At 34.8% G+C, this 13,953-nt stretch overlaps 1 protein-coding gene and 1 non-coding gene across 4 annotated transcripts in view; one reads left to right on the top strand and one right to left on the bottom strand.

The window, feature by feature from the left end:
• SLC30A7 (solute carrier family 30 member 7) overlaps nt 1-13,953 on the bottom strand; it is a 94,657-nt gene that overhangs the window by 78,802 nt on the left and 1,902 nt on the right. For all 3 annotated transcript variants that reach the window (XM_006049817.4, XR_006551786.2, XR_006551787.2), the window contains exon 3: nt 1,038-1,151. In XM_006049817.4, the coding sequence (XP_006049879.3) occupies nt 1,038-1,151 (114 nt within the window). The remainder of the gene's footprint in view (nt 1-1,037; nt 1,152-13,953) is intronic.
• Nucleotides 8,504-8,575, top strand: TRNAC-ACA. Its single transcript has one exon. It is a non-coding gene; the product is annotated as a tRNA-Cys (tRNA).

Genomic DNA, 13,953 nt, shown 5'->3' on the forward strand with positions numbered 1-13,953 from the left:
ATGTGAGGGAAGGACAAAGAATGAGAGTAGAAGGGAGAGGAAGAGAAAAAACCTGAACACAGACCCAAGTAACTAGAAAGAAAGAACAGAAATGGAGAAAAGGGAATTTAGGAGAAACAAAGGGGAGAGAATGAGTAGGAGGATGGGGACAAGAATGAGAGACGGAATGAAAACAGCAAAGACAGCAAAGAAAGGCGAAAATGTGAGACAGCACTCAAAAAAGAGAGGGGAAAAGACCTTGGCCAACTGAACAAATAAGCAGGTGAGAGGGAAGTAGGAACAAGGAAGCAGGTGGAAGAGAGACAAAGCGTGAGTGCTGCCAATGCATAAATATAACTACATTGTAAAATATTCTGGGCTCAAAAAAAAGAAAGAAAAACATTCAGGCAGAGTAAATCAAATAATGGAAACCCCATTGTTCCTCCCAATCAGAGATGGCATAAAGAAAGCTCTGACTCTAAGGTTACTAGGCTCAGAAGTGAGACCAGATGTTCAGAGCAAGTCCCTTCAGCATAAAAACACTCTCTTAATATTTGATTAATCATCTGAATTCAGCCAAAGTAAGAGAAATATTCTACATAAAGGCAGAGCTGAAGATAATACGTAAACAAAATATCAACCAAAAATGAAAAATAAAGAAGCATGATCATATTCTGAAACTTTTTCTTTTTCTTCCTCTTCTCTCAAACAAAAAAAAAAGCAAAGAAAAGGTTAAGAGCTGGGAAATTCCCCTATCTAGTAACAGTCTCACCTGAAATCCTCTGGTAAAATCAAGATGCAAAAGAACTTAGATGCAAAAAAATTTTACATGTTATAGATTCTAATTATATATTGTCCAAAACAGGCAAAACTAACCCATCGAATCAGGAAAGTGGAAGGTGAGTGTTAAAGAAACTAGAAGGAGACATGGGGGGCGGTTTCAAGGGTTCAAGTTACACAAGTTGTGTTCAACTGTGAAAATTAAGTGAGCTTGAGATTTATGTATTATTTTCTGTATTTCTTATACTTCAATAAAAATGTTTTTAAAAAGGTCTTACCCATAAGAGAAAGCATCATTATCTCTCCATTTTGAAATAACAGATGCTGCCAATCCAGCCAAAATGGCAGTGCTATCGAAAAACATGTGAAAAGAGTCGGAAATCAAACCTAAGCTGGAAAAGAACAAACACATTGGCATATTACAATAATAATCAAATAGCAGTCATCCTCTAAAAATCTAAGATTCAGCCTCTGCTTATCAAGAACTAATCTTATAAAAGGACAACAATGAAATATGACATACTGAAAAATATCTAAGATAATTTTTAAGTTTTTAAGAAGACACCCTCACACCCCCTACCCAAGGAAGAGCCCAGCTGCTACTGAAAGAAAGGTAGGAATATGCCCACCCTCTGGTGACTAGCAAAGGTCGACTGGAAAGAGAAACAGAAAAAACAGCTATTTGTTACTGGGGCCAAGGCTGAAGCCAGCTTGGGCTCAAGACTTTACACTGATACAAAGCAAAGGTCTGCTGTTAGAAGAGGAGCAAGGCCCTTTCTTCTTTTTTTGATACAACTCTGGCAAGAGGGATGAGAAATGGGGCAGAACATTAACAACACTCACTCCTACACTCAGGGGTAAAGAGCCTGCCCAATACTGAGGCTGCAAAAGGAGAACCAAATACCCATCCCCCCACTTCTCCGTCTATGGGGTCGCAGAGAGTCAGACATGACTGAAGTGACTTAGCAGCAACAGCACTTCTCCAACCAAAGCCTTGCCTAAAGCAAAAGACAACGGCAATCTACCTCTGAGAGCCAAGAAAGAGCAGAGAGACTGCTCCCTTATGGCGCAGGTATGCAGGGCTTGCTGAAACCTGAGAATGGTAACTAGTAATACCAAAACACAATAGCCCAGCTCAACTATTGACCAGATAGGTACAAAACCCCCACACTAATGGCCTGATCAAAAAAAGAAAAAAAAAAAAAAAGATGTGCACACCTCTGGTCATAAATACTACTAACCTCAGTCTCTACTGTTCTTTTAAACATAACATACAGCACTCAATAAATATTTATAAGGCATATTAACAAGATCAAGGAAAAAAAAGTAATAAGATCTACTGTCAAAAGCTAAAACAGTCAAAAGAAGCAGAATCTGAAAAGTCCCAGAGATTATATTATAATAGGAAATATAAAATGTGATTAATATGTTAAAGGATGTGTTACAAAGCTGGGGAAAATTTATGATCAGAGATATAAACTAGAAAATAATCAAATGGATATAATAAAAAAATTTAAATATCATAATATTGAAGATTAAAAATAATATACATGGACTCCTGAGCAGACAGGACACAGAGAGAAAGAATCAGTGAGATCAAACTACATTATCCAGAGTAAAACACAAGAAAAGGAATGGAAAAACAAGAACAGAAAATTCAAAATCTGTCAAAGCATCAGACAGACATGTATTTGGATTCTCAGTTATGGAGAGGGAAGAATAAGGTAGAAAAAGTATTTAAAGAGAAAATGATTAGAGTTTTCCAAAATTAATGGAAAAAACAAACAAACCAACAACAACAACAACAAAATTCCATATCCAAGAAGCTTAATGAGATCCTAGCAAGGCAAAACCCTACATAACTCACAAATTGCTGAATACCAAACAGAAAGAGAAAATTCTGAAAACAGTCAAAAAAAAAGAAAGAAAAACTGGAAACATAAAAGCAAAGCTAAAGATTAACAGCATATTTTGCATCAGAAACTACTCAAGGCAGAATGCAATGAAGGAATATCTTTAAAGTATTGAAAAACAAAAAATGTGTCAACTAAAATTCTATATTGTGTAAAATATCTTTCAAAAATGAAGGCAAAACAGACTTTTCAGACAACCGAAACTAAGAGAATTCACTGCTAGCAGGTCTGAACTACAATAAAAAGTTATTTAAGTACAAATACGATACCACATGGAAACTTAGATTTGTATGATAAAGATCACTGAAAATGATAAACATGTGGGGAAATATTAAATATAATTTTTCTAACTTTTAGTACCTTTAAAAGATACTTTTAAAAGTAACTTTACAACAGAAAAGGTACCTTTAAAACAGAAAAAAGGAGGATAAAACAATAAAGTTGGTTCTTTGAAAATATCAGTAAAATTCACAACCTTTAACTAAAGTGACCAAGAATAAAGAGAAAGGGCTCATTATTACCAAAATCAGCAATGAAAGTGACACACTACTACTGACTTTAGGGAAAATAAAGATCGTAAGAAATTACTATGAACAACTAAATATAAGCCAACAAATTAGGTGACTTACATGATATATACAAACTCCTAAACAATCTAGCAAAATTGAGTCAAAAAGAAGTCTAAACAGATTTATAGAAAGTAAGCAGATTACATTAATGTTTTTAAAACTTTCAACAACAAAAAAAGCCTAGGCCCAGATGGCTTCACTGGTAAATCCTACTAAACATTTAAAGAATAATAAATATCAATTCCTAGAAGATGAAGGAATATTTCCCCATTTATTATATAAGTATTACTCTGATCCCCAAATCAGACGAAAGACATCACAGGAAACTAGAGACCAGTAGTTTTTGCAAACACACACACACATAAGAATCTTCAACAAAACATAGCAAATCAAATTCACCAAAAAAAAAAAAGAGAGTACAGACCACAACCCACAACCCATAACCCCAACAATGCAAGGTTGGTTAACTACATGAAAATCAATCAATATAATACATCATATCAATGGAATGAGAGACAAAAACCACACTATCATCTTAATAGAGGTAGGAAAGTATTTGACAAAACCCAAGACTTTTATGATGAAAACATTCAACCAACTTGCAGTAGAGGGAACTTCCTGAACTGATAAATAGCAATCTACAAAAAACCCACAGCTAACATCAGTCAAAGATTGAATGTGTGAGTGTGTGCTCAGTCATGTTCAACTATTTGCGACCCTTTGGACTGTAACCTGTGAGGCTCCTCTGTCCGTGGGATTTTTTTCAGGGGGTAGGTTGCCATTTCCGCCTCCAGGGGATCTTCCTGACCCAGGGATCAAACCCACGTCTCCTGTGTCTCTTGCATTGCAGGCAGACTCTTTACCACTGAACCATCCAGGAAGCCCCAAAGAGTGAATGCTTTCCTCTCAGATCAGGTACAAGATAAAAAATGTCCCCTCACCACTTCTATTTAACATTGTACTAGAGAGTATAACAAGGCAGGAAATGAAATAAAAAGCACCTAGACTGGAAGGGAAGGAGTACAAACTATCTCTATTTGCAAGCAGCATGATCTTATATATGCAAAATCTTAAGGACAATTTAAAAAACTGTTAGAACTAATAAATTGATTTGGCAAGGTTGAAGGCTACAAGATCAATATACAAAAATGAATTATATTTTATGCATTAGTGATGCACAAAATGCAATTTAAAAAATTTCCATTTATAATAGCATCAAAAAATACTAAAGAATAAATTTAGAAAAAAAAAGTGCAAAAGCTATACTCTGGAAACTATAAATATTGTTTTAAAAAATAAAGAATACCTAAATAAATGGAAAGATATCCATGTTTATGGATAGGACAATACTGTTAATATGTTAATACTTCCCCAATTGATCCACAGATGCAATTTATTCTCTATTAAAATCCCAGCTGACCTCTTTGGAGAAACTGACAAGTTGATCTTAAAATTCATATGGAAAAGCAGAAAATCTAGAATAGCCAAAACAATACTGAAAAAGAAAAGCAAAGTTGGAGAACTCACATTTCCCAATTTCAAAACTTATTATAAAGCTACAGTAATAAAAACAATATGGTACTAGGATAAGAATAAACACACAGTTCAACAGAATAGAATTTAGAGTGTCCAACAAATGATGCTGAAACAACTGGATATCCACATGCAAAAAAAAATTATTTTTGACCCTTTCTTCATATTATACACAATAATTAACCTAAAATGGATCAAAGACCTAAGCATAAAAGCTAAACTAGCAGTCTCAACCTTTTTGGCACCAGGGACTGGTTTCACAAAGACAACTTTTCCACAGATGGCAAAGGGGTAGGCATGGTTTAGGTGGTAATGAGAGCAATGGGGCAGAAGATTCAGGCAGTAATGCGAGCAAAGAGGAGCACAGGGAGCCACTCATCTCCTGCTCTGAGCCTGGTTTCTAACAGCCCATGGCCCAGAACAAGTCCAGTGGTTGGGGAACTCTGAGCTAAAGCATTCATAACCTCAGGTTAGGCAATGGTTTCTTAAATATGACATCAGAAGCATAAGCAATAAAAGAAAAAAAGAGGAACACAGACTGAACATCACTGAAATTTTAAAACTTTCATGCTTCAAAGGACAATATCAAGAAAGTGAAATGACAATGTACAAGTGGGAGAAAATATCTGCCAATCATATATCTGACAAAAGGCTTGTAACCAGAATATATGAAGAATTCTTAAAACTCTTCAAAGACAGAAAATATCCATTTTCTAAAAATGAATAAAGGATATGAATAGACATTTCTCCAAAGAAGACATGCAAATGGCCATCAGCACTACAAAAGTTATTCAACATCATTAAACCCAAATCAAAACGATAAGTAACAACTTCACATCCACTATGATGACCAGAATAAAAAAGTCCTTGTATACCTATGGCTGATTCATGTGGATGGATGGCAGAAATCAACACAATATTATAATTATCCTTCAATTAAAAGTAAATAAATTAAGAAAAAGAAGTCCAATAACTACAAGTGTTGGTGGAGAAACTGGAATTCTTTCATATTGCTGAAATATTATTTGTCAATAAAAATAAATGAAATACTGATACATGCAGAACATGGATTACCCTGGAAGCCATTATGCTAAGTGAAATAAACCATCACAAAGGATCATATGTAAATTATTCCATTTATATGAAATGTTCAGAACAGGCAAATACATAGAGACAGAAAGTAGATTAGTGATCACCTAGAATTCAGACAGATCAGGGGACAAGGGAATTGGAGGGTGATAGCTAGGGCTTTAAAGTTTCCTTCTGGAATAATATAAGTGTTCCAAAATGGATTGTTGTGATGATTTTACAACTCTATAAATACATTAAAAGCCATTCACCAGTACAACATAAATGGGAGAATTTTAAGGTACTTGAATTGTATCTCAATAAAGCTATTTTTTAAAAAGATATCCGACAATCTAAGGCAAGGTCGGCAAGCTATAGGCCACGGCTAAATCTGGACCACCATCTATTTTTGTAAATAAAGTTTTGCTGAAACACAGTTATGCTCATTTGTTTATATATTGTCTAGGGCTATTTCTGTGCTATAACAGTAGAATCGAGAAACTGTGACAGATTTTATGACCCTTAAAGCCTAAAATATTTACTATCTGCTGTCAAGAGGAAAGGTTTATTTATTAACCTCAGGCATAAAGCGAAAAGAACACTATATTGTGGGGTTTACATAAAAGTGAAATGTATGACAGTTAAAGCACAAAAGACAGAATGAAATGGAAGTGTATTATTATACAGTTCTTATAAGATACATTAAGTGACATTATTTGTGATGTTAAAGATTCATATTACACACGCTTTTAAGAAAGACACTGAAAGAGGAGGGTAGGGCAGGAAATCCTTTTGGGCAGAGGACTGTGTACCAACACAAAGCACATGTTCTGCTAGCAAGAAACTCACTTTCACCCAAGACTATCCTCATATATGTGACAGACTTTCACTGTCATGAAGGGAAGAGTAAAAATGTAAAAACGAAAATAATCAAATGAAAAGCACACCCTCAAGGCCCAGGCTCAAAGGGCCTGCCTAAGACTGAGGCTTTGTCAAGATAATGAATGCCCCTCTGCGCTCACCCCAAACCTCACACAGAGTGAGGATCAATAACCATCTATAGCTTGGCAGGTGAAGGGCACCATGAGCACAAAGACAGAGCTTCTGTGACACACGCATACAAGAATACTGGAAGTGAAAGGCCTAACCAACTAATAGACTGGCAGAGGACACATACCTATTCCTAGGAATAAATACTATTACTTCAATATCTACTGCTCTTTACTTGTAACATTCAGCCTTTGATCAAAAATCTCAAGAAACACAAATAACAGGATGAAAAATAACTCGTAAAGAGATAATGCAGTTAACAGAACCAGACAACAGTACTGACCCAGATATAAGAACTATCAGAACTATAAGTAATAAAGGATCTATGTGAAAGGTGGGGGAAAAAAATTCATGAATCAGTAAGAAATTTCAGCAAAATGGGAAGTACCAAAAAAAAAATTTAACAAAAAATAAGGGGTCAGAGATGAAGAATTCTTCCAACTGGCTTAACCACATACTGGACAGAGCTGAGCATCATCAGGGAACTTTAAGATAGGTCCACAGAAACATTCTGAAAGCAAGCGCATCAGCAGTTCAATCTTTAAAAATAAGAAGTATCAGAATGGTTAAAAGCACTACTTTTGAAGTCAGAGTATCTGGGTTCAAATTCCAGCTCTACCATTTACTAGTTCTGTGACTGTCAACTTGCTTAATAACTACTTTAGACCTCAATTTAGCACCATTTAAACAGGTAACAGTAAAAAGTGTTATAATTGTTATAACTGAATTATAGTTATGCAACATATCACAGTGCCTGTCACACTAAACCCACATCGATATTCCTGTTATTTCTATTATTATTAATATTAGTATTAATATCTAGTATTCCCAGCATGATCCATAGCTCTTAATATTTGGATATATGTCAGAGCTTTCTTCAGTTGTAACTGCTACAAACTAAAAGTCAAAAACCTTCTTCACTGAAATAGAAAAAGCAGTTTTTAAATTTCCTTGTAATTTAGGATAATTATAAACTTAGAATCTGAAGTAAAGCATATTACTCACCCACACAGAAAAGAACAAAAATTTACAAGTTCCTCAAAAATCATTTTGAAAAATGTCTTAAATTTTATCATGAACCTTGTATATTTTATTCAAATATACAGAGATGCATAAAATAGTTTTAAGTACTGTCTATACTTACCTGAGACCCAACTCAAAGCAGAACAAGAATGAGTGAACAAATGAAAAGGCTGAATGAGAAAATCAATACCTGAGGAGGACAAAGTAAGGTTCTTGCCAATCAAGTAAGCCTCTCAGATTTATAGTTATTTTAAGATTTTTCCTTGAACAGATCACTTGAAACTACACACTTGACCCTTAACACTAAAAATAAATAATTTAAATTTTGAGGTACGAAGACCCATTTGAAGAAAATCTTTGTAATGTGTTATAAAACCAATAAAGATAGTTTATGATTTTGTTTTCTATGTTCTGATATGATACAGTAAGTTATTTTTTAAATTTGGTTTCAAAAAGCTCTCTCTCTATTCTGATAAAACAATACAGTTGACAATGAGAATTTTTACCCACTCTGCCTTGATTTCATGAGATTTTATAACTTAATTCAAAAGTCAATTTCAGTAACAACAGTAGTCTACATATTTAACTTCCCTGGTGGCTCAGACGGTAAAGCGTCCGCCTACAATGCAGGAGACCCAGGTTCAATCCCTGGGTGGGGAAGATCCTCTGGAGAAGGCAATGGCACCCCACTCCAGTACTCTTGCCTGGAAAATCCCATGGGAGGAGCCTGGTGGGCTACAGTCCATGGGGTCGCAACGAGTCGGACACGACTGAGCAACTTTACTTCATTTCACATATTTAACAGGTTTATTTTTCCTCTCTGTATATAGTTTTAAATGTTTTTATTTCTTAATTGGAGGGTTTTATTGTATATATGACTTTTATTCTAAATAACTGTAAATTAGTTATAGAAGAAGGCAAGGTATTTATGCTAAATAAATATAAACTTTAAAATTCACTGATTTATTGATCTACCTATATAGTTACTAAAATCTTGTTATGGGTTGAACTGTATTCTCCCCCAAATTTCTAAGTTGAAGTTTTACATCTCCAGTAACTCAGAATGTGACTTTATTTGGAAATAGGGTCACTGCAGACATAATTTGTAGAGATTAAGTCAGTCAGGTGGGCCCAAATCCAATATGTCTGCTCTGCTTATAAAATGGGATATCTGCAGACAGACATGTACACACGGAGACGGCCAAGTAAAGATAAGGCAGAGATCAGGTGATGCTTCGACAAGCCAAGGAACACAAAAGACTGCCAGCAAAGCAACCGACCTCATCGACCTCAGAAGGAACCAATCCTGACAATACCTTAATCTCTGACTTTTAGGCTCCAGAACTATAAGACAACAAATTTTTGTTGTTTAAGTCACCCAGCCTGTGGTACTTTGTTACAGCTGCCCTAGAAAATTAATATACACCATCTCTTTTATAACAGATTTATTTATATTTGGTGTCAATAGACACCAAAGACTGCCTCAATAGTGGGAAAAAAATGATAAACCTCTTCTGTATAAAGGAGGAATACAGATTCCTTTAGATTCCTCTGATAGAAAAATCAGATCCCTTTCTAACAATTAAATGTAGCGTGGCAGTTTTAATACTCATCAAAATGATATTTTAATTTTATTTAAATTTTAAATAACTTTGACATTAAAATGGTTTTTTTCCCAACATTTCATAAAATATGATTCTACCTGAAAAAAATACTCCCTCTTTTGAGGTGGCAGAACATGATGTTCTCTTAAAGCATTGTGATTATGAGAGCGTGAACCCCAATCATGAAAATTACTTAGTTGCATCTATGTAGGCAAACTCATGTGAAATAGTCTGCTTCTAGTTCTCTGCTCACCTATCATACATCAAAACAGTGTTCATGAGGAATGTCAATTTTACTGCTTATCTTCAATCAGCAAATGTTTCTGATTATGAATTATCACTTAAACTACCTGGCACAAAATCCTTAGAAAAATAAAGGTAGCATAGAGAATTCTTAAGGCTATATGATTTACACACAAAATGTAACTTGATTTAAAAAACTGGTTGCTAAAAGCAGCGTACTTGTTTTTGGCTCTGATCTTTAAACACTAAATATTAAAATGTATTTTTAAACTTTTTTTAAGTGACCACATTCTACAGGTATTTTAATAAAGAAAACTTCTTAAGATATAAAAATGGAAACATGATCACTACAGCAAAATATAACAAATGTGAACAGAACATCTGGCCAAAGAAACTTATGAAAGGGATTTTATCTAAGGCTTATTTGAAGGAAAAGACAAAGAAAGAAAGAACCGATAAACTGAGACTTAAGTGACATATCAATCAAATACCATGCTGCTGCTGCTGCTGCTAAGTCGCTTTAGTTGTGTCCAACTCTGTGCAACCCCATAGACAGCAGCCCACCAGGCGCCCCCATCCCTGGGATTCTCCAGGCAAGAACACTGGAGTGGGTTGCCATGTCCTTCTCCAATGCATGAAAGTGAAAAGTGAAAGTGAAGTTGCTCAGTCGTGTCCGACTCTTAGCGACCTCATGGACTGCAGCCTACCAGGCTCCTCCATCCATGGGATTTTCCAGGCAAGAGTACTGGAGTGGGGTGCCATTGCCTTCTCTGTCAAATACCATAGATCTTGCTTAAATTCTGATTTGTAAAACCAACTTCAAACAGAATTTATGAGACAATAAGGGACATACGAACACTCACTCACTAGACATTTGATATTAATAAATTATGTATTTTTATAGGTAAGAATAGCATTGAAGTGAAGTGAAAGTCATTCAGTGTGTCCAAGTCTTTGTGAACCCATGGACTGTAGCCCACCAGACTCCTCTGTCCATGAATTCTCCAGGCCAGAATACTGGAGTAGGTAGCCATTCCCTTCTCCAGGGAATCTTCCCTACCCAGAGATTGAATCCGGGTCTCCCACAATGCAGGTGGATTCTTTACCATCTGAGCCACTAAGGAAGTCCAAGAATACTGGAGTGGGTAACCTATTTCTCCAGCAAATCTTCCAACCCAGGAATCGAACTGGGGTCTTCTACATGGCAGGTGGATTCTTTACCAGCTGAGCTACCAGGAGGTCCAAGAATAGCATTGGATTATAGTAAATATGGGGACTCTTATCTTTTAGACCCAATTGAAGTAGTTATTGATATGTAAGAAATCATACTGTAGCTGGTATCCACATTAAAACAATTCAATGGTGACAGATATAACAGATGAAACAAAATAGGCCACATGTTAATAAACATTAAAGGTGGGTGACAGAGACATGAGGTCCACTGAACTCTCTTTTACATACATTTTCCATAATAAAAAATTTAAAGGTCTATAGGTAACTAAGCTAACAGCATATTTATAGTGGCTGTTAGAGATTAACTTGAAATTGAACACAGGGAATCATCAACTTGAGTTCCATGAGATGGAAAGGGGGAAACTATTTACTATCAATTAATTAGCAAGAAAATAGAAAATCCTTAGAATCCTGATATTTGTGTAAGTTGTTAAACTAATTAGAGTTATGGCAAAAAACCCACAACTCCACTACATTCCATATAACCCCTTCCTGTAAAGTAGAATTCTCAGCAAAATGGAAGAGGAATCTATGTTTTTAAAGTTTTTAAAAAAAAAAAAGACAGAAAAGCAAAAGAAGTCATCACTGTAACCTGGTAAGTAATGTCTTTTCAGAAGGTAAAAGCCAATAAAAATTCAAGATATTTAAAATTTTTAATGCCATAGAAAAAATGTTACTAGTGGGAAGCATTTTTCTTTACCAAGGAATTACTTTACAAACATATGCTGTGACATATTACACAGAAGTAGGACAGAAACAGTGATTAGTAGGGCCTAAAACATTTCTTAAACAAGTAATTACTTTGCTAATACAAAGACATTTATCTTTAGAGTTAGATGAGTTTCCTCTATGCCTAAGAGGAAAATGGTTGTTAACAGCTTTGGTAGAAAATATCATTGAAAATTAAAAATTCAAACAGTGAGGTAAACATAGAATAGAAGAGCATTAAAACAAAACAAAAAAAAAGGCCAACTATATTAAGATACTAGGAGAAAAAAATCACTGTATAGTAGAAAATACTTGGGTAACTGATGCTTCTAAGCTCTTCTACTACTCTGGAAAGTAGAAAACTCCTTGGGCCTTTTATACTATTCCACCTGTAGAAGAGTTCCCACTTTCTGAGCCTACATATTTCCTTTCATCATTGGTAAAAAAATTCATGACTTTCAGAATACCTGGTTGATTGGAAAAAAGATGACATTTGCAACTAGACATGAACAATGCGATAAAGGTTTAGCCACTGAAATACTGGTGAAGAGTATTGTGTGCCAGTGTCCAAAAAGTCTCCTTAAAAGACACTGTACATACTTTTTATCTCTTTTTGTCTCCATTCTGGATATTCTGCTGCTAGGGATGGCTGGAACTGTAATAGCCATTTTGGAAATAAAATTTTATTTTCCTCAGGCAGTCACTAATTTGGGGTTTTCCTAAAACTGAAGAAAGAATTTAATCCTAGATAGTACAAAACCACATTGTTATATATACTATACTACCTCAAGATTACTCAACAGTAAATAAGTAAATGAAAATAAAATGCTAGAAAGAAAAGAACCATAGAAGAAAAGATCACATATGGTATTCCTACCATTTTTCTACCAATAACAGAGAAAGAAGGAGCTTAATGTCCTTCCCCGCAACCCTGCCCCAAACAGCATAGTTAGCAGGGTTAGTATTGGTAGACTAAATCCATATATTCATTATTCCTTTGTTCTTTCATTCAGCAAACATGTATTAAACATATTATGTGCCATGTACTAAGGTGCCTGAATAAGATAGAAAAGACTCCACTTTAAGAACATTTACATTCTAGTGGAAAGGTAAAAAGTACTAGATACTTAATAAGGGAAAATATACAAAGAGCTTAGCTGTTATCCACTGATGACACAGTCTCATTATCAAAAATACAAATCAACTAAAATTAAGTTCTTATTTAAAATGAAGGTGCTGAATCAGAACCAAAACTATTTAACATTCATTCCAATGAAGTCAAATGTTTCTATGAACCTTTATTCATGAAGAGAAAGTGTGTTTTATCTATCTTTTAATTCCATAATGGAAAAAACTTTTGACATCTCATAACATCTTGAAACTACTTTTACAGAACACAAAGGAACATAGAAATGACTATGACAAAAACAGAAAACAAGTTTTGGTAAGGAATTTACTCAAGGAACTTAAAATCTAATTGAACCTTCAGGAACAGAGATAATTTAGTCATGTAAAGAAACTGCTCATCAGTCTACAAAGGGGCTCCAAATTTGTGGTGTCTAAATAAGACAAAAAGTGAGATTATGAAAAGGCCCAAGCAACTTCTAGGTCCACCAAGGCTTCAACAGAAACACATTTGTACTCCCAATCAACTGATAAAAATAAATGATTGTGGGCGTGGAGGTTAACATAGTAATGCATACCTTCTAATTAATCTAGGCATGACAGACAGTAGTTTAGAGCTAGATTGCTAAGATACAACACAAAGAAGGGAGTAAACTGGAGAAGAGGCCTAAAGTCAAAAGAACAAGCCACCTGAAGGCAGAACAAGCCATGCACCATTGATGTTTTCTTTATATTCTGATGAATACTGACTAATCGCCTAGAAAACAATGGTCTTAGTGATTTCCTCAACAGATCTCTACAGATCAAAAGAATTACTATATACCTAACTTTCCATAGACAGGTGGTTTAGGTACTTCAAATATGAATCACTTGAACAAGACATCTCACTTAGTAATTTATGCAATGGAAGGCCACAGTGAAATGTACTGTAATATAACATAACTATAGCAAAACTGTACACAGGTAAACCAAGATAGACCCTTGACAATAGTCAGCACATACGCCACAATATGGCATAACTTAGGAAGAGGAAAATGTAAAACATAAATATTGCATATTTATATGTAATAGAACATATTTATTATATCATATATTATATGTAATATTACATATTTATAATAAAGT

Source organism: Bubalus bubalis, chromosome 6 (assembly GCF_019923935.1).
Source record: "Bubalus bubalis isolate 160015118507 breed Murrah chromosome 6, NDDB_SH_1, whole genome shotgun sequence".
In the NCBI taxonomy this organism is placed as follows: domain Eukaryota; kingdom Metazoa; phylum Chordata; class Mammalia; order Artiodactyla; family Bovidae; genus Bubalus; species Bubalus bubalis.